This window comes from Sinohyriopsis cumingii, chromosome 2, assembly GCF_028554795.1.
Source record: "Sinohyriopsis cumingii isolate HCF-2022 chromosome 2, ASM2855479v2, whole genome shotgun sequence".
NCBI lineage: Eukaryota > Metazoa > Mollusca > Bivalvia > Unionida > Unionidae > Sinohyriopsis > Sinohyriopsis cumingii.
Window position 1 is genome coordinate 154,697,895 of NC_142962.1, and position 25,791 is coordinate 154,723,685.

Below are 25,791 nucleotides of genomic sequence, written 5' to 3' on the forward strand. Positions count from 1 at the left end.
TTTTTCGTTCACATTATCGCATCTCCTAATTTGAATTTCTTCCTTCGCATCCAGTGTCTTTCTCATTGTAATTTTCATTGCATCTCTCTTCCTTTTAATATATTGTTCTGGACTCTCTCTTTATATTCATTCACTCCCAGCTATCCAGTACAGTCCTTCATAGCCAGACTTCTTTTCACGTCGTCATGCTAGTTCCTGTCTAAATCTCTTCTTTGCTTTAATCGTATCCACGTTTAAAATACAAATATAATTTATTAGTTTTAAAGAGAGAGAGAGAGAAAGTCCAAACACTTCATGAATTAAAACAAAAACAATTGTGCTTAAGTTTAAATTTTGGATCTAAAGGGTTATACATTTTTCCAGTCAAATCATTGTGACATACTCTCTCTCTCTCTCTCTCTCTCTCTCTCTCTCTCTCTCTCTCTCTCTCTCTCTCCAGCTGCACGTGTTTCTCTCCGTTTCAGATTTGCCAGATGATAGCATCTGGGGGCCAAACACGCTACATAAATGATCAGCAAGTGCCATATATGGTAAAAGGCGATCAGTGGATCGGGTATGACAACCCTGCTAGTCTAAAAATCAAGGTTAGATGTTTCTCGATTTGTTTTTATATTGTAGCCTTCAAATATTTGTCAATCAAACGCTGCTAAGGACTGAAAACAACAAAAAGGAATTATGACACTTGCATTTTATGCAATTTTCACCACATAAGAAACATTAATGTATTTTTGTAAGCAGGATAAATACAGCAATAATTAAAGGATTTTTATACAAGAATATGTTTCAAACATTATGGCTGATTGTAGCAGATGTTTGATTCCATATACATATACATTTTTAGGTTGATTGGATCAAGCAAAATGGTTTTGGCGGAATTATGGTTTGGGCACTTGATTTGGATGATTTCACCAACGTATGCGGTCAGGGCAAGTACACTCTATTGACTGCCATTAACAACGCTCTTGGCTAGTCGGCTATACACATAGTTACACCCCCACCGTAAGTGTTTGTTTTATTTGGGTTTTTATGTTGTTGTTTTTTTTAATTGTCCAAATTTAGCTCTAGATGGAGATTTTCAATAGTTGCAAATGTGCTAGAAGCAGGACCAGTGTCGTTTAGAGTTGCTGTCAGTGTTATCTCTCGTCTTTTTTCATAAAAAGAAAAACGCAGAAAACTTGACCATGACAAACTAACATCTGCTAAGTATTAGCTAAATAACTTTAAATTTCTTTCATGTCATGTTCAAGCAGAATCTTGTTTTATATCAAAGTTTGTGTAATAGTATTTTTCTTACGCATGCATTGATTACTTGTGGAGAGTCTTTTTTTATTATATCTTAGCTGAACGTCTTTTCCTTCTACTTTATATAGTGCAATACTAAAATTATTTGCTGTATCTAAATTTGGCTTTCCTATTATTGGTCTTTTTCTGGTACAGCACCAACTATTATTCCACGCATTAGTAAATTAATCTCGTGGAACATCGTCTCATTATGGAATTGTTTCCAACAGAATGATTAACCAATAGCATTATCTATTATCCATCGATACGAATCTTAAATAACATTATATTGTCACAAAACCCTTTAGTAGTTGGTGTTGGTACATATTTGTGGATACCATTTGTGAGTTGTAAATTAGCAATGTCTGTAATTAATTAAATTATTATTCACTAACTTTTCTCACATTAAGAATATGCTTTTAAATTTCCTATCTTAGAATTATGAATTCCTCCATATACATACATACATACATACATACATACATACATTTTAATAAAAAGAATGTGGATAAATAGTTACTTATTATCAATAATTTTTAAAAATATATTTCTGTGTTATTTCCAAATATAGCTATAACATTGTGTCGTGTTTTGAAATTTTAAAGAATAGTAAATTACAACCATGAATAAATCTTCGTGCATGATATTGCACGTTCTGATCTTGCCACCCATAATGCTTAGCATAATCGATTATGACATAATCATGATATTGCACGTCCTGATCTTGCCATCCATAATGATTAGCATAATGGAATATGACATAATCATGATATTGCACGTCCTGATGTTGCCACCCATAATGCTTAGTATAATCGAATATGACACAATCATCATATTGCACGTGCTGATCTTGCCATCCATAATGCTTAGTATAATGGAATATGACATAATCATGATATTGCACGTTCTGATCTAGCCACCCATAATGCTTAGTATAATGGAATATTATATAATCATGATATTGCACGTCCTGATCTTGCCATCCATAATGCTTGGCATAATGGAATATGACATAATCATGATATTGCACGTTCTGATCTTGCCACCCATAATGCTTAGTATAATCGAATATGACTCAATCATGATATTGCACGGCCTGATCTTGCCATCCATAATGCTTAGCATAATGGAATATGACATAATCATGATATTCCACGTCCTGATGTTGCCACCCATAATGCTTAGTATAATCGAATATGACACAATCATCATATTGCACGTGCTGATCTTGCCATCCATAATGCTTAGTATAATGGAATATGACATAATCATGATATTGCACGTTCTGATCTAGCCACCCATAATGCTTAGTATAATGGAATATTATATAATCATGATATTGCACGTCCTGATCTTGCCATCCATAATGCTTAGCATAATGGAATATGACATACTCATGACATTGCACGTCCTGATCTTGCCGCCCATAATGCTTAGTATAATCGAATATGACACAATCATGATATTGCACGTCCTGATCTTGCCATCCATAATGCTTAGTATAATGGAATATGACATAATCATGATATTGCACGTTCTGATCTAGCCACCCATACTGCTTAGTATAATGGAATATTATATAATCATGATATTGCACGTCCCGATCTTGCCACCCATAATGCTTAGTATAATGGAATATGACATAATCATGATATTGCACGTTCTGATGTTGCCACCCATAATGCTTAGTATAATCGAATATGACACAATCATGATATTGCACGTCCTGATCTTGCTATCCATAATGCTTAGTATAATGGAATATGACATAATCATGATATTGCACTTCCTGATCTTGCCATGAAAATGCTTTGCATAATCGAATATGACATAATCATGATATTGCACGTCCTGATCTTGTCATCCATAATGCTTAGTATAATCGAATATGACATAATCATTATATTGCACGTTCTGATCTTGCCACCCATAATGCTTAGTATAATGGAATATGACATAATCATGATATTGCACGTCCTGATCTAGCCATCCATAATGCTTAGTATAATGGAATATGACATAATCATGATATTGCACGTCCTGATCTTGCCATCCATAATGCTTAGTATAATGGAATATGACATAATCATGATATTGCACGTCCTGATCTAGCCATCCATAATGCGTAGTATAATGGAATATGACATAATCATTATATTGCACGTCCTGATCTTGCCATCCATAATGCTTAGCATAATCGAATATGACATAATCATAATATGGCACGTCCTGATCTTTCCACCCATAATGCTTAGTATAATGGAATATTACATAATCATGATATAGTATGTCCTGATCTTGCCACCCATAATGCTTAGTATAATGGAAAATAACATAATCATGAAATTGCACGTACTGATCTTGCCACTCATAATGCTTAGCATAATGGAATATGACATAATCATGACATTGCACGTCCTGATCTTGCCACCCATAATGCTTAGTATAATCGAATATGACACAATCATGATATTGCACGTCCTGATCTTGCCATCCATAATGCTTAGTATAATGGAATATGACATAATAATGATATTGCACGTTCTGATCTAGCCACCCATAATGCTTAGTATAATGGAATATTATATAATCATGATATTGCACGTCCTGATCTTGGCACCCATAATGCTTAGTATAATGGAATATGACATAATCATGATATTGCACGTCCTGATGTTGCCACCCATAATGCTTAGTATAATCGAATATGACACAATCATGATATTGCACGTCCTGATCTTGCTATCCATAATGCTTAGTATAATGGAATATGACATACTCATGATATTGCACTTCCTGATCTTGCCATGAAAATGCTTTGTATAAACGAATATGACATAATCATGATATTCCACGTCCTGATCTTGTCATCCATAATGCTTTGTATAATCGAATATGACATAATCATTATATTGCACGTTCTGATCTTGCCACCTATAATGCTTAGTATAATGGAATATGACATAATCATGATATTGCACGTCCTGATCTAGCCATCCATAATGCTTAGTATAATGGAATATGACATAATCATGATATTGCACGTCCTGATCTTGCCATCCATAATGCTTAGTATAATGGAATATGACATAATCATGATATTGCACGTCCTGATCTAGCCATCCATAATGCTTAGCATAATGGAATATGACATACTCATGACATTGCACGTCCTGATCTTGCCGCCCATAATGCTTAGTATAATCGAATATGACACAATCATGATATTGCACGTCCTGATCTTTCCACCCATAATGCTTAGTATAATAGAATATTACATAATCATGATATAGTATGTCCTGATCTTGCCACCCATAATGCTTAGTATAATGGAAAATAACATAATCATGAAATTGCACGTACTGATCTTGCCACTCATAATGCTTAGCATAATGGAATATGACATAATCATGACATTGCACGTCCTGATCTTGCCACCCATAATGCTTAGTATAATCGAAAATGACACAATCATGATATTGCACGTCCTGATCTTGCCATCCATAATGCTTAGCATAATGGAATATGACATACTCATGACATTGCACGTCCTGATCTTGCCGCCCATAATGCTTAGTATAATCGAATATGACACAATCATGATATTGCACGTCCTGATCTTGCCATCCATAATGCTTAGTATAATGGAATATGACATAATCATGATATTGCACGTTCTGATCTAGCCACCCATACTGCTTAGTATAATGGAATATTATATAATCATGATATTGCACGTCCTGATCTTGCCACCCATAATGCTTAGTATAATGGAATATGACATAATCATGATATTGCACGTTCTGATGTTGCCACCCATAATGCTTAGTATAATCGAATATGACACAATCATGATATTGCACGTCCTGATCTTGCTATCCATAATGCTTAGTATAATGGAATATGACATAATCATGATATTGCACTTCCTGATCTTGCCATGAAAATGCTTTGCATAATCGAATATGACATAATCATGATATTGCACGTCCTGATCTTGTCATCCATAATGCTTAGTATAATCGAATATGACATAATCATTATATTGCACGTTCTGATCTTGCCACCCATAATGCTTAGTATAATGGAATATGACATAATCATGATATTGCACGTCCTGATCTAGCCATCCATAATGCTTAGTATAATGGAATATGACATAATCATGATATTGCACGTCCTGATCTTGCCATCCATAATGCTTAGTATAATGGAATATGACATAATCATGATATTGCACGTCCTGATCTAGCCATCCATAATGCGTAGTATAATGGAATATGACATAATCATTATATTGCACGTCCTGATCTTGCCATCCATAATGCTTAGCATAATCGAATATGACATAATCATAATATAGCACGTCCTGATCTTTCCACCCATAATGCTTAGTATAATGGAATATTACATAATCATGATATAGTATGTCCTGATCTTGCCACCCATAATGCTTAGTATAATGGAAAATAACATAATCATGAAATTGCACGTACTGATCTTGCCACTCATAATGCTTAGCATAATGGAATATGACATAATCATGACATTGCACGTCCTGATCTTGCCACCCATAATGCTTAGTATAATCGAATATGACACAATCATGATATTGCACGTCCTGATCTTGCCATCCATAATGCTTAGTATAATGGAATATGACATAATAATGATATTGCACGTTCTGATCTAGCCACCCATAATGCTTAGTATAATGGAATATTATATAATCATGATATTGCACGTCCTGATCTTGGCACCCATAATGCTTAGTATAATGGAATATGACATAATCATGATATTGCACGTCCTGATGTTGCCACCCATAATGCTTAGTATAATCGAATATGACACAATCATGATATTGCACGTCCTGATCTTGCTATCCATAATGCTTAGTATAATGGAATATGACATACTCATGATATTGCACTTCCTGATCTTGCCATGAAAATGCTTTGTATAATCGAATATGACATAATCATGATATTCCACGTCCTGATCTTGTCATCCATAATGCTTTGTATAATCGAATATGACATAATCATTATATTGCACGTTCTGATCTTGCCACCTATAATGCTTAGTATAATGGAATATGACATAATCATGATATTGCACGTCCTGATCTAGCCATCCATAATGCTTAGTATAATGGAATATGACATAATCATGATATTGCACGTCCTGATCTTGCCATCCATAATGCTTAGTATAATGGAATATGACATAATCATGATATTGCACGTCCTGATCTAGCCATCCATAATGCTTAGCATAATGGAATATGACATACTCATGACATTGCACGTCCTGATCTTGCCGCCCATAATGCTTAGTATAATCGAATATGACACAATCATGATATTGCACGTCCTGATCTTTCCACCCATAATGCTTAGTATAATGGAATATTACATAATCATGATATAGTATGTCCTGATCTTGCCACCCATAATGCTTAGTATAATGGAAAATAACATAATCATGAAATTGCACGTACTGATCTTGCCACTCATAATGCTTAGCATAATGGAATCTGACATAATCATGACATTGCACGTCCTGATCTTGCCACCCATAATGCTTAGTATAATCGAATATGACACAATCATGATATTGCACGTCCTGATCTTGCCATCCATAATGCTTAGCATAATGGAATATGACATACTCATGACATTGCACGTCCTGATCTTGCCGCCCATAATGCTTAGTATAATCGAATATGACACAATCATGATATTGCACGTCCTGATCTTGCCATCCATAATGCTTAGTATAATGGAATATGACATAATCATGATATTGCACGTTCTGATCTAGCCACCCATACTGCTTAGTATAATGGAATATTATATAATCATGATATTGCACGTCCTGATCTTGCCACCCATAATGCTTAGTATAATGGAATATGACATAATCATGATATTGCACGTTCTGATGTTGCCACCCATAATGCTTAGTATAATCGAATATGACACAATCATGATATTGCACGTCCTGATCTTGCTATCCATAATGCTTAGTATAATAGAATATGACATAATCATGATATTGCACTTCCTGATCTTGCCATGAAAATGCTTTGCATAATCGAATATGACATAATCATGATATTGCACGTCCTGATCTTGTCATCCATAATGCTTAGTATAATCGAATATGACATAATCATTATATTGCACGTTCTGATCTTGCCACCCATAATGCTAAGTATAATGGAATATGACATAATCATGATATTGCACGTCCTGATCTAGCCATCCATAATGCTTAGTATAATGGAATATGACATAATCATGATATTGCACGTCCTGATCTTGCCATCCATAATGCTTAGTATAATGGAATATGACATAATCATGATATTGCACGTCCTGATCTAGCCATCCATAATGCGTAGTATAATGGAATATGACATAATCATTATATTGCACGTCCTGATCTTGCCATCCATAATGCTTAGCATAATCGAATATGACATAATCATAATATAGCACGTCCTGATCTTTCCACCCATAATGCTTAGTATAATGGAATATTACATAATCATGATATAGTATGTCCTGATCTTGCCACCCATAATGCTTAGTATAATGGAAAATAACATAATCATGAAATTGCACGTACTGATCTTGCCACTCATAATGCTTAGCATAATGGAATATGACATAATCATGACATTGCACGTCCTGATCTTGCCACCCATAATGCTTAGTATAATCGAATATGACACAATCATGATATTGCACGTCCTGATCTTGCCATCCATAATGCTTAGTATAATGGAATATGACATAATAATGATATTGCACGTTCTGATCTAGCCACCCATAATGCTTAGTATAATGGAATATTATATAATCATGATATTGCACGTCCTGATCTTGCCACCCATAATGCTTAGTATAATGGAATATGACATAATCATGATATTGCACGTCCTGATGTTGCCACCCATAATGCTTAGTATAATCGAATATGACACAATCATGATATTGCACGTCCTGATCTTGCTATCCATAATGCTTAGTATAATGGAATATGACATACTCATGATATTGCACTTCCTGATCTTGCCATGAAAATGCTTTGTATAATCGAATATGACATAATCATGATATTCCACGTCCTGATCTTGTCATCCATAATGCTTTGTATAATCGAATATGACATAATCATTATATTGCACGTTCTGATCTTGCCACCCATAATGCTTAGTATAATGGAATATGACATAATCATGATATTGCACGTCCTGATCTAGCCATCCATAATGCTTAGTATAATGGAATATGACATAATCATGATATTGCACGTCCTGATCTTGCCATCCATAATGCTTAGTATAATGGAATATGACATAATCATGATATTGCACGTCCTGATCTAGCCATCCATAATGCTTAGTATAATGGAATATGACATAAACATGATATTGCACGTCCTGATCTTGCCATCCATAATGCTTAGCATAATCGAATATGACATAATCATAATATAGCACGTCCTGATCTTTCCACCCATAATGCTTAGTATAATGGAATATGACATAATCATGATATTGCACGTCCTGATCTAGCCATCCATAATGCTTAGTATAATGGAATATGACATAAACATGATATTGCACGTCCTGATCTTGCCATCCATAATGCTTAGCATAATCGAATATGACATAATCATAATATAGCACGTCCTGATCTTTCCACCCAAAATGCTTAGTATAATGGAATATTACATAATCATGATATAGTATGTCCTGATCTTGCCACCCATAATGCTTGGTATAATGGAAAATAACATAATCATGAAATTGCACGTACTGATCTTGCCACTCATAATGCTTAGCATAATGGAATATGACATAATCATGACATTGCACGTCCTGATCTTGCCACCCATAATGCTTAGTATAATGGAATATTATATAATCATGATATTGCACGTCCTGATCTTGCCACCCATTATGCTTAGGATAATGGAATATGACATAATCATGATATTGCACGTCCTGATGTTGCCACCCATAATGCTTAGTATAATCGAAAATGACACAATCATGATATTGCACGTCCTGATCTTGCTATCCATAATGCTTAGTATAATGGAATATGACATAATCATGATATTGCACTTCCTGATCTTGCCATGAAAATGCTTTGCATAATCGAATATGACATAATCATGATATTGCACGTCCTGATCTTCTCATCCATAATGCTTTGTATAATCGAATATGACATAATCATTATATTGCACGTTCTGATCTTGCCACCCATAATGCTTAGTATAATGGAATATGACATAATCATGATATTGCACGTCCTGATCTAGCCATCCATAATGCTTAGTATAATGGAATATGACATAATCATGATATTGCACGTCCTGATCTTGCCATCCATAATGCTTAGTATAATGGAATATGACATAATCATGATATTGCACGTCCTGATCTTGTCATCCATAATCCTTAGTATAATCGAATATGACATAATCATTATATTGCACGTTCTGATCTTGCCACCCATAATGCTTAGTATAATGGAATATGTCATAATCATGATATTGCACGTCCTGATCTAGCCATCCATAATGCTTAGTATAATGGAATATGACATAATCATGATATTGCACGTCCTGATCTTGCCATCCATAATGCTTAGTATAATTTAATATGACATAATCATGATATTGCACGTCCTGATCTAGCCATCCATAATGCTTAGTATAATGGAATATGACATAAACATGATATTGCACGTCCTGATCTTGCCATCCATAATGCTTAGCATGATCGAATATGACATAATCATAATATAGCACTTCCTGATCTTTCCACCCATAATGCTTAGTATAATGGAATATTACATGATCATGATATAGTATGTCCTGATCTTGCCACCCATAATGCTTAGTATAATGGAAAATGACATAATCATGATATTGCACGTACTGATCTTGCCACTCATAATGCTTAGTATAATGGAATATGACATAATCATGATATTGCACGTCCTGATCTTGCCATCCATAATGCTTAGTATAATCGAATATGACATAATCATAATATAGCACGTCCTGATCTTTCCACCCATAATGCTTAGTATAATGGAATATTACATAATCATGATATTGCACGTCCTGATCTTGCCATCCATAATGCTTAGTATAATCGAATATGCCAAAATCATGCAGACTTTACAGACATTAAAGAATATTTCATGAAATGTGTGTAACGAATCCAGGCCGTGGAGGTGGGGGTGGCACGCTTCAATGCATACGTAGAAACCGAGGCAAACAAATAAAGAAGTTCAAATGTGTTGGTATTCCTATACTATTACAAAATACAAAATTAGCAAAACTGTTGTGTGATGTGGCGAGAATTGCATCCACGAACCGCGAACGTGATTTGTATGTCAAGTGTGAAGCCATAACATGGTTACACACATGTGAAATATTAAAATTATGAAATAGTACTAAGGATCTCATCAAAGATGTCATTTTATAAAATTGTATTTTCTTGAGTATGGCATTCACACCTCTCACGAATCGGTGGTATTTGCTGGGTTTATCCTGCAACATCTTGTCCAATCAAGGCAAATGTCAAGATCATGTATAAATGGAAAACGTATAAGCCAGTTTTCAGATAGCATTTTGAATACCCCTAAACTCTTGGTATAACTTGTATATTGAGTCTATATATAGATTCACTTTCCTGTAAACTATGTGTCAAGATTCTTTACATATCCCAGCGAGAAATACACCGGAAACATGACATGGACTTTGCATGGATCTCCCAAAGATGTTTGGGTTACAATTGGGGACAACTGTGTTGGAATTAGTTGAGACTTATGTGAACTTGACATAAAAGTAATAATACCTTCTTATTGTTCATTGTGTTCTCAGAACTTGGACTCGACTAGAATCATCAGCTCTATAGTAGTATGCATCTTAGTTTGTAACACAGACGTACAGCAGAAGAGGGTCACTGTGACTTAAATTTTACCGTTTACGGACTGAAGTTAACGTTTGCTGTTAGTTCATGACCACATACACTTTGTGCATCCTGTACAAATATTGTTAAATTTGGAGTCATTAAACTTCACGGGTGGATGCATTTTGAAGTGTGCAACAATTACATAACGAATGTAGGTCACCATATTTCATGTTCTTTGACCCAGATTTAATTTTGTGTTTATACTGTTGATGCTAAAGTAATTAAACTGGATGATTGTATATTCATAAAAGACGGTGAATGTAATCTTCATTTAACTGGCTTAGGTAAAGTTTGTATGTCTAACTCATAACCACACAGTCGTCTTGCACACTTGCACATACTGTTAACCTGCAATCAATAAGTTTAGTGATAGGTCTCATCGTTTGGAGTACTACACCGTCATCACAACTGTAAGTCACCGAGTCCCATACTTTTTAAGTCTCTGACTTGGATCGTGTTTTGTGTTATAAATTGATGTTAGAATCATAATACTAAATGACTGTATTCATCTCGATTAGTATCACACCTTACAAAATAGGCCACTGTGACTTTCATTTCACATTGTACAAGTTATTATTTAGTGTTTAGCTCATGGTTACATGTTTTATGGTCTGTATGAAGAATCATAACAGTTTGTAAGGGAATGCATCTATATGGGCACTGCGTCCTTATTGTAAATGTAGGTAATTATTGCTCGTATTGAACGCTTTAATCATTTAGGTAAATTGTACATTTCACGTACATTATTTTAGGCAATTTATTTCATCTTTTATTGGTTTTGTTAAAGTTTTAACTTTAAACTGTGGGATCCTTGCGTTTGTGGTAGGCCATATGCACACATTGTGGTCTTAAACCATGAAATTAGGTGAGGGGGATACATCCTGAAAATTTACTCAACCCATGTTGCACAGCACGTTCTCTGTCACCTGAAGTTCATGCTACAGTGTTTATGTTGACATCTTTTAGTTAAGCTTCATTTCTTGGGTCTATAAAGCTTCAGTAGATGCATCCATATTAGTAATACACTCTAACAAGCAAAACGATAACCTTGACCTATATTTTTTAACATTTTACTAATATCGGTTAATTATTAGTGTTACGGTCATGACACTATAGTACCGTTCCATCTTTATAATTGCATCCTACATAGGATGACCTTTGCCACAGGGCAGTTTGACGTTGCGTTAACTACATTTATTCACTATCTTTATTTATAACTGTACATTGTGTATCGTGATAGGTTACTCTCAACATGATAGCTGTCTATTGCATACTAGTAGAAGAATGAGTAAGAGAAGTCACATAATTTACTGCATGCTTTATGCCACTGATGTTGAGACTATTCAAGATATTTTCTGATGAATGAACTGTGCTTCATAATTCGATCGTTACATGGTTATTGAAAGCCTGCGGTTTTCACCCAGTAAACTATGACTTCTGTGATAAGACAAAGTAAGGGGAATATTTTCATGTAATTTAAAGAAAAATTCATTTTAATTTATTAAGTTTGAACATGTAGATGATAACATTCATTTTTCATTACAGGGCCATCGGCGGGAGGCCTCAACTTCTGCACCGATAAATCTGACGGCATACATGCACATCCAACGAGTTGCCAAAATTACTATTATTGTTCCAACCGCTACGTGTACGAGTACACATGCCCTGCCGGAACGGGCTTCAGTACCATATCCAAAACCTGTGATCACATTTACAACATACCTGGATGTCGACCGTAAACCCTTTTCTCGACCAATCAAGAGCAATCTATAACGTCTCGTGACTAGTTGTTTTTTCATAATAAGTAAAAAGTCTCTCAACGAAATAGACTGTATTGGTCTGTTACCAAGGCTTTCAGTCTAGTTCAGATCCATGGAATATGTGCCTTAATATTTTTTCTTTTAAATCAAACTTAATCATTTAGCCCATCCGGTAATTTCTAACAGATCTTAAAAGGAACTGTACATATAAAATGTAGATACAAAGTATCTAATGCAGTTAATATAATTCTGTAGTGAATGTTGTGGATTCGAATTGCACACTTGTATTCTATGAGAATTAAAACTTGTGAATAACATTGATATGTTTCTTACTTTTCTTTTCTTTCCATGTTGTCGACATTGCATCTAAAGAATACAGTATATGTTTGTTTACCACCTGACATTATTTATTTTAAAATAACAAATATTACACTATCATGATCAGAATTGTCATGTATTAAGAATATGTCAACTTTTCAGATGATTCATAAAAATGAACGACAACAATGTCAGCTAAAACAGAACTATGAAACTTTGTATGATTAAGAATAACTGTGTACGTGACAGAAATAGTCCTGTTTCCGACTGTTGGAAACATCTTCAGGTGAGATTCATACAGTAATCATAACCTGAACATCTCTGGATTTTTCCGTAAATTGACCGAAATGACCGGAGATGTTCCTATTGTGCTTTCTCAAAACTTATATCACAAAATATTCTAATTACATCTACCCTGAGAGTCTAATAGGAAACACAGAACTGACTGAATCGATGGTTTTCAATGCATCATCACAACACAGACATTTATTTATTACAGAGGAAATGATGACAGAAGGCACGAAGAGAACACGCCATGGCAGCAGATAAATTATTTTTTTGACTTTTTGATATAACAATACTTTAGAAGATATATTATTTTATACACTATTTGACAAAAATAATGGTAATGTGTTTTCTTGGCATTGCTGCAAGAACTTAGTTGTTACTCCTTGAAAATATTTACATTTTCCGACCAATACATGGATAAGAATAGAAGTAACAAAATACAGGATTGCTAGTACAACCACATTTCGGCACTTATGCATCAAGGGGTGAATGGAGAATAAAACAAGAAAATACAATTAATTATTCTGAAATTAAAAATACTTATTACCAAAAACAAAAATCAAATATTACAATTGTCATCTGCATCATCGGTATATGATCCTGTGGCCAGAAATAAGACTGTTTATCTCAATGGACAAAGATGTTCTGGTAAAACAAGTTGTGTGATTGAATTATTTCGGAATTTTGATGTAGTTTTATTAACACGTACACACAGACTCGCAAGAAAAATCAAAGAAAGAAATATTAAATCATGTACTTATGATAAAGTCTTTCGATGGAAGGGAGAAAAATGAACGAATGGGCGAGGAAATTATTCCAAGGATTATTGTTTGGGATGAAGCATGCACCGTTTCTAAGGAAACGTTAAAAATATTGCTTGATTGGTTATTGACAAAAAATACTGCAGTAATAATGTGTGGCGATCGTGGTCAACCACCACCTTTTATTGGATTGTCTAAACAAAAATGGCTGAAAAACACCTGTGGATTATTATGAAGAAATAACTGATGATCATAGAGCGCTTGATCCAGAATTAAGAGTTTAAGAAATTAATCAGACTACAACCGAATGTGAAATAATGCGTGAAATAGTTTTAGAAACTGTTATAAATAATGTTTGAAATTTACGGAGACCAAATGAGTTGAGAGTGGCAAGTAGTATGATTGTTCGTGACACATTTCAAAAACAATTATTTATGTGACATAAAGAAAAAATTTCAAATCGACCCGTACCATTGTGTCATGGACAGGCAGATACGCGAGGAAAGGATATGGACATTTATATAGCAAGATCGTCAGAGAAACAAACTCTTGTATTATATGATATTGTTTTATTTCCTGTCAGTGTTGTTGAGAGCGCGTTGACTATGGACAAAACTTGACGGAAGCTAATATACGCAATGACAATTCTTTCATCACAAGGATTAACCATCTCAGATACAAATCTCTTGAACGTCGATGACGGTATCAAATGGTCAAACTAAGTTTATCTAGCAGCGTCCCGAGTAAGAAGAATAACTCATTTGCGGAGGTTTATCATAGACGTAACAGAAAATAATAATCAAATTGAGGAAACTAACGACGAGAGAGTAAGAAAAACATTAGTTATAAACAGTGTGACAATAAAATAAACCCGACATTGATCTCGATGCAGAATTTATCATGACATTGAAACAACCGCAAAAAATTCATTGTACGAGCAGTAACACGGTAATATTGTGGCAGTATTCAAATAATGATCCAAGACAATTTACATGTAGATATAATTGATAGTAGTCTTGGTCACACACGCGAACATGTCATGCTGACCTCTCTTGAATGTAATCGACGTCGAGGTGCTAGTTTACAAAAGTGAATGCGGTGTTAATTGTGTATCTTAAGAAATTAATTGTAATTGCTCACGTACAAATCCAAGTTGAGGAGTAGTTGAATCTAATCTTTAGACTGCAGGTCTACCCGAAGATCTTACCAAGCTGGAATTTGTATGTGTCATCAAACTCCAAATAGGATCAGTCGCTCTTATTTTGCAACCTTCAAGTTCACCAGGTTCATATAAATATCTTACAGTAACATTACCTACTATAGATTGTTTTGAAAAGTCATGCAGTTGTATTGGTATATGTTTTATAGTAATCGCATTGATGGGTTGTTATAGAAATCGCACGAGTAATTTCATTATTTAACGCAGCTGTCACACTTGGTAATCTTGCAAGCCATTGACGAGATCTCATATCTTTCTGATGTATTTCCTTTGCGTATTGATATCCAAATAGCCGCTCAGCAAGTGTTCAATTAAATAGTTCATCTATTTCCTGATCGTGATGAATTGCAGTATGTCCTCGTCTAATTTAAACGTTATATTTTTTCATCAGAGATGATGCTGTACCAAGACATTACTTGCCAGGATCGCCCTATAGCAGCTGTTTCCATCTTTGATAAATTCGTTCAAACGCAGATACGCATTCAGCTGCTGTATTAGATGATAGGGGTTCTGCTTCTTTATATATTTATGCAACCTCAACGGCAGTCAACGCGTGTTTGTTTCTACATGATTAACAGTCACCAATGTTAATAATTTCGTGCGGTAACAATAATATATCTACTTGATGAACTACATTTGGAAGTGCGGACATCAATCTGTGCATGCTAAATTATTTTAGGTGGTGGTAATTCGATTTGCCAGATTGCCTTATTTTTATGGAATTCAACCAATGAATGAACGTAACATCTGCAATATGTTGTAGTTGTAAATCTTTACTTTTATGAGCTACATAATGAACGTGACATGCTTGAACAATTGCATTTACTGGATACTCACGAGGTCTTGCTTGATTTCTCTCGTCAAGTTGGATATCATGTCGGGTTCCAGGACCACACTGATTATATCCTGCAAGATAGTTTTCTCCTGGGTATTTAGCCCATGGAGTTCCTTGTAATTTTCCTAATGAAGTAGCGATATCTCCACTTGTTTTTATACGAGACGAAATAAATTTATATTTATTTGTACCACATTTCACACACTTGCTTGTATTTGCAGTTCTTTTTTGTTGTTGTTGTTATTATTGTTGTTAGTTCACTTGTGGGAGAGGATGCTATACTTCGAACACAATATAAATCCATATTATTTATTATATTTGTATAACACTGATTTCATAGATTATTCAGCGACAGGAAAACAAGAGCCAGTAAATTTCTTTTTCGAAAAATACAAACGACAAAGAGAAAGTAACACAATAAATTAACCCAATTATAGAATATCTCGGTTTTACTTAGAGACTAGAGCTTGATGTATTTGATATTTTATTTTCGTAGGAAGCTTTGTTTTTAAAAAATGGACCTTCCAGCAAGTTCTCCGTTCATCCTCGCTGTCACAGAATTTGGCCCAAAAAATAACTTGATTTTGCCTTAGAACTATTTGACTACTTTTAGTTGTACAGGCGTAAAACGTAATCAAGGGTGAATAAGTGTTTTTCCAGGTAAGCGATTGTACTAACATGTACCTCGCCGAAAATAAATTACTGCGACGAAGGACATTAAAAGCATGATATGCACGGGTATTTTACCATGACTATTACTCACTCTCCAATGGATTTAAGGAAGCTCAATTTCTAACTGACATACTGGTCGTTTTGGATCTCGTCAAGGAGTGTACGCTATCCATTGTTCTCCAGCCATAGGGCTGAATGTGACTATGACTATGACTAGAGCTGACTAGAGCTGACTAGAGCTGTCTAGAACTGTCTGAAGCTGTCTAGAGCTGTTTAGGGCTGACTATAGCTGTTTAGGGTGGGCGGAAGCCGTTTAGAGCTGTCTGGAGTTTCCAGAGTATTTAGGGCTGCGTGCTGTCGATATGTATGTATGTATGTATGTATGTATGTATGTATGTATGTATGTATGTATGTATGTATGTATGTATGTATGTATGTATGTACGTATTTCTGTACATGTGTTGGAGCCACGAATGTAGACGTAGCTAATTCAAGGGTGCTGTATGCTGTCTGTACGTGAGTATACGTATGACTGTATATGTGGTGGATCCGTGAAGGGTGCGAGAAGCCGATAAAAGTGTGGGCCAACCCAAGGACTCGGTGAAACTGCGGTTCATCAGTTTTTGAATCGCACGACTGTACAAGGGTCAAGAAGCATATGTTTGTTCCAATTGTTGTCTCAATTTGGTACATTTTCATTTACATTAGATTATTTTGAATCTTAGTTGTATTCCAGGACATTATGTGAATCTCACTTACAGTGCATAACATTATTTGAAACACATTTGAATACCTTGAAATTATTTGAATCTTAATCGTAGTCCATACGTGAGATCATCTGAATCTCTCTTATAGTGCATACTATTATTTGAACCCTATCTGCAGTCCATAAGGTTTCTTGAATCTGTATGTGATATTGAATTCATATGTTTGGTTTATTTTCAATGTGTGAATGTTTGTATAGAGTGATTGGATCAATCGTATGTTGAGAGCATGCGAGGATCATTGTATTTATACACCACATATTTTTCTTTATTAATTCATTTAATAAATTTCCATCTCTAAACATTGTGTTTGTATTATTCATTTAATCCAAAACCCACTCGGTTTCTATTCTGCAACACTCTCTGCTGTTAATATATGCCATGCCTTTAAAATGGGTAATTCTAAACCTGTCAAAAAACATCCTTATATGAATGATCAATTGAATCAAGGAAATTTATAAAAACCGATTCAATATTTGCTGGAGAATGATTTAATAACACCAAGAAAAATGTAACCTTAGAGGGCATAATTACGCTGTTTGACTCTGTAACTGATAACTTATGCCACTATGTAGGAATTCAAAAGTAGAAAACAACAGCAAGAAAAAAAACACCTATGAAACTTGTAAAAATGAATTAATGTACTTTTACCTTTCAATATATGGTCGTTATGTTTTCCGTATTGTTTCGCGTGGGCGGATAAAGTTGAAGTTCGTTTTGTTTCCTCTATGCGGTTTCCTTTTCGGACGTTCAAAATCCCATGGCGTTTAACTATTCTGTCTCCTCATAATCGTCTTATTTTAACAAGGAAAAATGAACAACACTTTAATAACAGTCGATTTCTCTGAAAGAAAATTCAGCTCCATCTTAATTATCTTCAGTTAGCAAATTGTAGATAAAAAAAGACTTTGGAATAAATGTTCACATAGGTGATGAAAAATTTAAATCTGAAAAATAAACACGCTTTTTCATCAAACGCTCTGGGTGTGATTGTTCCCAATTCAAGCCTTCTCGAATTAATCCAAATCTTTGTAAACGCCACATTTAGTGAGCATTGAAAGCAAACATGTCTCAGGAATATACCTTTAGTAAACCGATTTTCATCCTCCAAATCAAAAACACAAATCACAAATCGAAATAAAATGGTAGAAATAAGTTTGCCGGCTTCGTCGATGGGTATCTGAGAGAGAGAGAGAGAGAGAGAGAGAGAGAGAGAGAGAGAGAGAGAGAAAGAGAGACAGACAGACAGACAGACTGAGACAGAGACAGACAGACAGACAAACATACAAACAGACAGACAGACTTAGAAAGGGAGAGAGATAGGCTGAAAAAGGAATACATGGACGCTAATCTAGTACCACGTTTGATTTGATAGGACCGGCTAGTGAAAAGATTATGCATTCACGCTGGGAAATTTAGCAAGATCATTAACTTTATTTGAAAATAAAATTTATCTTACAGGTATGAACATCATGGCTAATTGGATTTTGTTTTAATAAGTTGGTAATTGTACTTCTAATAGAGAGTGTATCATTCAAATATCATGTTCAATTTCATTTTGCTAGAATAATTGACAAAATGTTGTATCTTACATAAGGGGCCTCGTGTTGTTTTTATTATGTATCTCTTCCACGATTTGTTATTCCATCCAATATTTCATATTTTATTTTATTATTTACAAAACCCGGTGAAATAAAATATTGTCGATCATCTTGTAGAGAACGAAAACCAAAATCACAATGTAAGTCATGCGGTGGAAGCAATAATTGTGTTAGTTCAAGAAAATTCCAGTCTGATCTTATTATTGAGAATAATGAATAATTCAATATCGAAAGGATATAATCGGTTTTGGGTCATTTGACAACCAAATCCCTATTACAATATTAAGGGAAACGGGAGCTTCTCAGAGTCTTCAATTATCAAGTACTTTGTGTTTTTCTGAGGTACCCTTCCTCTGGAAATGTGTTCTTATTTGGGGAGTTGGATGCGACATTGGTAATGTTCCTCTCCATTGTCATAACTTGTGAACAGATTTAGTCTCAGGAGCGGCGACTTCTATGGCCATTGATAGTAGTAATTCCCTACTAGGTAAAGACCTAGCTGGAGGTAAGATTATGGCTAATCCACTTGTAACTAACAATCTTTGATTGGCTAAAACAAGTTGATCCTGTTAAAAGAGAAATGCCTGGTGTTTACCTTTCTAGTTAGTTACTAGTGATATGGGAATGTGAGATCTTGAGAATGATGTTCATCAGGATAATACTCATCTATCTGACATATATCTTGGTCTTTTTTTATAAGATCACTGTGGCTGCTGTTATTGGTCTATCACATTCTATTGATCACGGTGATCATTTTATACTAATTATTCTCTTTATTCTCATCAATTGATTGAAATGAGGCTCTTTATTTGTTCATGTCTGATGTTACGGAATATATTCAATGATATATATGCTTTAGTCCTGTTGAGGTAGATATTGTTACTACCGTCCGTGAACCATTAGAGGTATTATAAGAGAAATTTCTTTCATTCGAAGATTCAGAAATTAATCAAATCTTGATCTCGTAACTGATTTCAAATAAAAATTGTCAAATGCTTGTACAATATCAAGAACTTATCTTAGATCTCCTCAATCAAGAATGAAATTCAGATTTGACACAAATACAAAGAAGAAGACATTATAGCCTGCTGATAAAGTTCTGACTATGTTGCCCATAGCTTAAAATTCTCTCAGACTAAAAAATATACTCCTTATACAATTGAAGAAATGTAGGTGATATACATTACACCATTAACACTCCAGGGAGGTGAACAAAGAAACACTTTTGCAACATAAATATGGTAAATGAGTCTTTTGGAAGAGATAGCTCCTGTAAATCATTCAAGAAAATGAATTGTGCCTATGCCGCACAGTGGGGATTTAAATGATGGCGTGAAATCAGACTGTTGTAGCATTGGTGTCGTCGTAATTAAGACATACTAGATAATCTGGACAAGAAACATTTGCACATTCTACCCAAAGAGAGAAGTGAACTTGACAAATTATTATGTGAATAGGAGCATTTGTTTCCAAAGGTTCCAACATCAACAAATGAAATATACAATGTAGATGAAATTGTTGATTCTACACCTGTGAAAAACCATCCTTATATGAATGATCCACTGAATCAAGAAATATTTATTTTTTTTAAAAACAATTCAATATTTGCTGGATAATGATTTATTAACACTAAGTAAAAGTAACCAGAGAGGGCGCAATGTAATCTCTATGACTCTGCAACAGATAGCTTACGCAACTACGATTGAATTCATAAGATGAAAACAACAGCTAGAAGAAAAAAAAATAACTATTAAACTAGTGACCCTGAATTAATGTACTTTTACCTTTGATTCATTGGTCGTTATGTTGTTCGTGTTATATCACAGGTTAGGCTAAATTTGAAAGTCGTTTTTGTTTCATCTATGTGGGTTTCTTTTCGTACGTTCAAAATTCCATGCTGTAAAAATATTCTGTCTTCCAATTATCGTATAACTTAAGCATAGAAAGACACTTTAAAACCCGTCGATTTCTGTGAATGAAAATTCTGATCCGTATTAATTATCTTCAGTTAACAGACTGTGGGAAAAGAAAGAGTTAAGAAATAAGTGTTTACAGAGTTGAAGCAAAATGTTAATCTGAAAAGAAAACACGCTGTTCAGTAAACACTCTAGCTGTGAGTGTTCTCCTTTCAAGCCTTCTCGAAATCTTTGTAAAGGCCAAATTTACTTAACATCCAAAACTAAAATGTTTCCAGGATGTTCCTGTAGAAAAGCGATTTTAATCTACCAAATCAAAAACACAAATAACAATTCTAAATCAAACCGTAAAAGTTTGCCAGCTTGGTCGATTGCTATATGAGAGAGAGAGAGAGAGAGAGAGAGAGAGAGAGAGAGAGAGAGAGAGAGAAAGATAGGCTAGAAAAGGAATACATGGACGCTAACATAGTACCACTTTTAATTTGATAGGACCGGTTAGTAAAACATTTATGCAGGCTCGCTGGGCAAATTTATCACGATCATTAACTAACTCGATTTCAAAATGAAATTTATCTTAAAGGTATGTTGTTGTTGTTGCTGTAGGGTTTAACGCCATTTTTCAGCACACGATAGGCTATACATGGCGGCCAGTATTAATGGTGGAGGAAAAACCCGGGAAAACACCGGAAAGAACCACCGACTTACGAGAAGCTACTGGCAAGCTTTCTCACATACCCACATTAGTCGATTCCGAGACAGAGGTGATATGACAGTGATCCGTAACGGAAAGCGCTTTAGACCAGTCGGCCACTCAGGGCCCCATCTTACATGTATGAATAGCATGGCTAATTGGATTTTGTTTTAATAAGTTGGTAATTTTACTTCTAATAGAAAGTGTATAATTCAAATATGATGTTCAATGTCATTTTGCATGCATAAATGACAAATTGTTGTATCTTATATACGGGGCCTCGTGTTGTTTTTATTATATATCTCTTCCACGATTTGTTATTCCATCCAATATTTCATATTTTATTTTATTATTTACAAAACCAGGTGAAATAAAATATTGTCGATCATCTTGTAGAGAATGAAAACCAAAATCACCATGTAAGTCATGCGGCGGAAGCAATAAATTTGGTAGTTCAAAAAAGGCCAGTCGGACCTTAACATTGAGAATAATGAATAATTCAATGTCGAAAGGATAGAATCACTTTTTGGTCATTTTGCCAACCAAATCCCTATTACAATATTAAGAGAAACGGGAGCTTCTCAGAGTTTTCAATTATCAAGTACTTTGTCTTTTCTGAGGACCCTTCCTCTGGAAATGTGTTCTTTTTCTGTGAGTTGGGTGCGACATTGTAAATGTTCCTTTCCATTGTCATAACTTGTGAACAGACTTAGTCTCAGGAGCAGCGACTTCAATGGCCATTGATAGTAGTAATTCCTTACTAGGTAAAGACCTAGCTGGAGGTAAGATTATGGCTAATCCACTTGTAACTAACAATCTTTGATTGGATAAAACAAGTTTATCATTTAAAAGAGAAATGCCTGGTGTTTACCCTTTTAGTTAGTTACTAGTGATATGGGAATGTGAGATCTTGAGAATGATGTTGATGAAAAACTTACTGATCTATCTGACACATATCTTGGTCTGTTTTTTATGAGATCACTGTGGCTGCTGTTATTGGTCTATCAAAATCAACTGATCGCGGTGATCATTTTTATACTAATTATTCTCTTTATTCTCATCAAGGTGTCAAAAAACGCTCATTGAACAGGAACCAGAAATGGATCATGTGATCTCCTGTTTGTTATTTTGCGACAGATGGGTTCCATATATGAAATTGCAGACCATCCGGGTACCCAGTGGTGATGAGCGTTCACTGATCTCTCAGGTTATTATTTCTAAGTCATATTAACAAAAACGTCTTAGTCTAGCCCATGAAACTGCTTTGACTGCTCATTTAGGAGTCAATATATTGTATCACTAGATCTCAGACCAATTTTATTGTCGGAAAATTAAAGGTGAAGTTTTCAAATTCTGTAAATCTTTTCCCATTTATCAAATGGTAGGAAAACTCAAAGGGCTTTGAAAAGATTCCATCGAACTTTGAAGGATGTGATTTGGTCGTATTACCTGGATACAGGAACAGATTGGGATGAGGCTCTTTATTTGTTCTTGTCTGCTGTTACGGAATCTACTCATTGGTCTATAGGCTTTAGTCATGTTGAGGTAGATTTTGTTACTACAGTCCGTGAACCAATAAAAGTATTAAAAGAGAAACTTCTTTCAATCGAAGATTAAGATATTCATAAAATCTTGATCTTGCATGTGTTTTCAAATAAAAATTGTCAAAGGCTTGTACTGTATCAAGAACGTATCTTAAATCTCCTCAATCAAGAATGAAATTCAGATATGACATAAATACAAATGAGAGGACTTTCTGGCTTGGTGATAAAGTTCTGACTATCTTGCCCATAGCTTAAAATTCTCTCAGACTAAAAAATATATTCCTTATACAATTGAAAAGAAAGTAAGTAACTTACATTAAACAATTAACTCTCCTGGGAGGTGAAAAAAGAAACACCTTTTGGAAGATAAAAATGACTCTGTTGGTAGAGATCGCTCCTGTAAATCATTCAGTTAAATTAATTGTGCCTGTGCCGCACAGTGGGGATTAAAATGATGTCGTGAAATTAGACTGTTGTGACTTTGGTGTCTTTGTAAATAAGACATTTTGGATAATATGGACAAGAAACATTTACACATTCTACCCAAAGAGAGAAGTGAACTTAATAAATTATTATGTGAATATGAGCATTTGTTTTCAGAGGCTCCAACAAAAACAAATGAACTATACTATACAGGTGAAATTGTGATAAAACAACCGTATATTAATGATCCATTGAATCAAGAAAATTTAAACCACACCGAATTCAATATGTACTGGAGAATGACTTAATAACACCAAGTACAATTAACCAGATAGGTCGCAATGTAGGCTGTTTGACTCTGCAACTGATTGGTTATGCCACTATGAAGGAATTCAAAGGATGAAAACAATAGCTAGAAAAAAACTACTAAACTTGTGACCCTGAATTAATGTACTTTTACCTTTGTTTCTTGGTCGTTATATATTTCGTGTTGTTACACTGGTGGGGCTAAATTTGAGGTTAGTGTTTGTTTCGTCTATGCGGTTTTCTTTTCGGACGTTCATAATCCCACGAAATAAGAATATTTTGTCTTCCAATTATCGGATAACGTAACCCATGGAAAAAGTACAAACAATTTAAAATCAGTCAATTTCTCTGAATGAATTAGCAGATTGTGGAAAAAGAAAGATTTAAGAAGTAAGTGTTTACTTAGTTGAAGCAAAATGTTAATCGCAAAAGGATACATGCTGTTCAGTCAACAGTATAGCTGTGATTATTCGCCTTTCAATCCTTCTCGAATTAATCCAAATCTTTGTAAAGGCCATATTTAGTTTACATTCAAGGCTAAAATGTCTCCAGGATATACCTTTAGAAAATCGATTTTCATCTTCCAAATTAAAAACATAAATCACAAAGCTAAATAAAATGGTAGAACTAAGTCTGCTGCGTGGTCGATTGATATCTGAGAGAGAGAGAGAGAGAGAGAGAGAGAGAGAGAGAGAGAGAGGGGGGGGGAAGTGCTAAAAAAGGAATACATGGACGCTAATCTAGCAACAACGTTTAATTTTGTAGGACCTGTTAGGAACCAAATTATGCAGGCACGCTGGGAAATTTAGCAGGATCATTTACTCGATTTCAAACTGAAATTTATTTTCGCGGTATAAACAGAACGGCTATTTGGATTTAGTTTTAATAAATTGGCAATTTTACTTCTAAGATAAAGTTTATCATTCAATTATCATGTTTAATTTCATTTAGCTCGCATAATTGACAGATTGTTGTACCTTATATACGGGACCTCGTGATGTTTTATTATATATCTCTGTTAAGATATATCACTCCATCCATTATTTCATGTTATTTGTTGTTAATTACTCAACCCGGGGAAAATGACAATGGTCTATCATCCTATAGAGAATCGAAAACCAAAATCACCATGTAAGTCATGCAGTGAAAGCAATACATTTGTTGGTTCAACCAAACGCCAGTCTGATCTTCTTTTTGAGAATTAAGAATAATTCAATGTCGAAAGGATATAATTACTTTTATGGCCATTTCGCCAACCAAATCCCTATTACAATATTAAGAGAAACGGGAGCTTCTCAGAGTCTTCAATTATCAAGTACTTTGTCTGTTCTGAGGACCCTTCCTCTGGACAAAGTGTTCTTTTTCTGGGAGTTGGGTGCGACATTGTTAATGTTCCTCTCCGT

The 25,791-nt window shown here is 34.7% G+C and overlaps 1 protein-coding gene across 1 annotated transcript in view; it reads left to right on the top strand.

Moving 5' to 3' along the window:
• Nucleotides 1–13,242, top strand: part of LOC149806145 (putative chitinase 10) — a 38,863-nt gene extending 25,621 nt beyond the window's left edge. Inside the window, exons 13-15 of the mRNA XM_089935198.1 lie at nt 465–584; nt 842–999; nt 12,836–13,242. Of these exons, the coding sequence (XP_089791324.1) occupies nt 465–584; nt 842–970 (249 nt within the window). The 3' untranslated portion in view covers nt 971–999; nt 12,836–13,242. The remainder of the gene's footprint in view (nt 1–464; nt 585–841; nt 1,000–12,835) is intronic.
• The last annotated feature ends 12,549 nt before the right edge of the window (nt 13,243–25,791 follow it).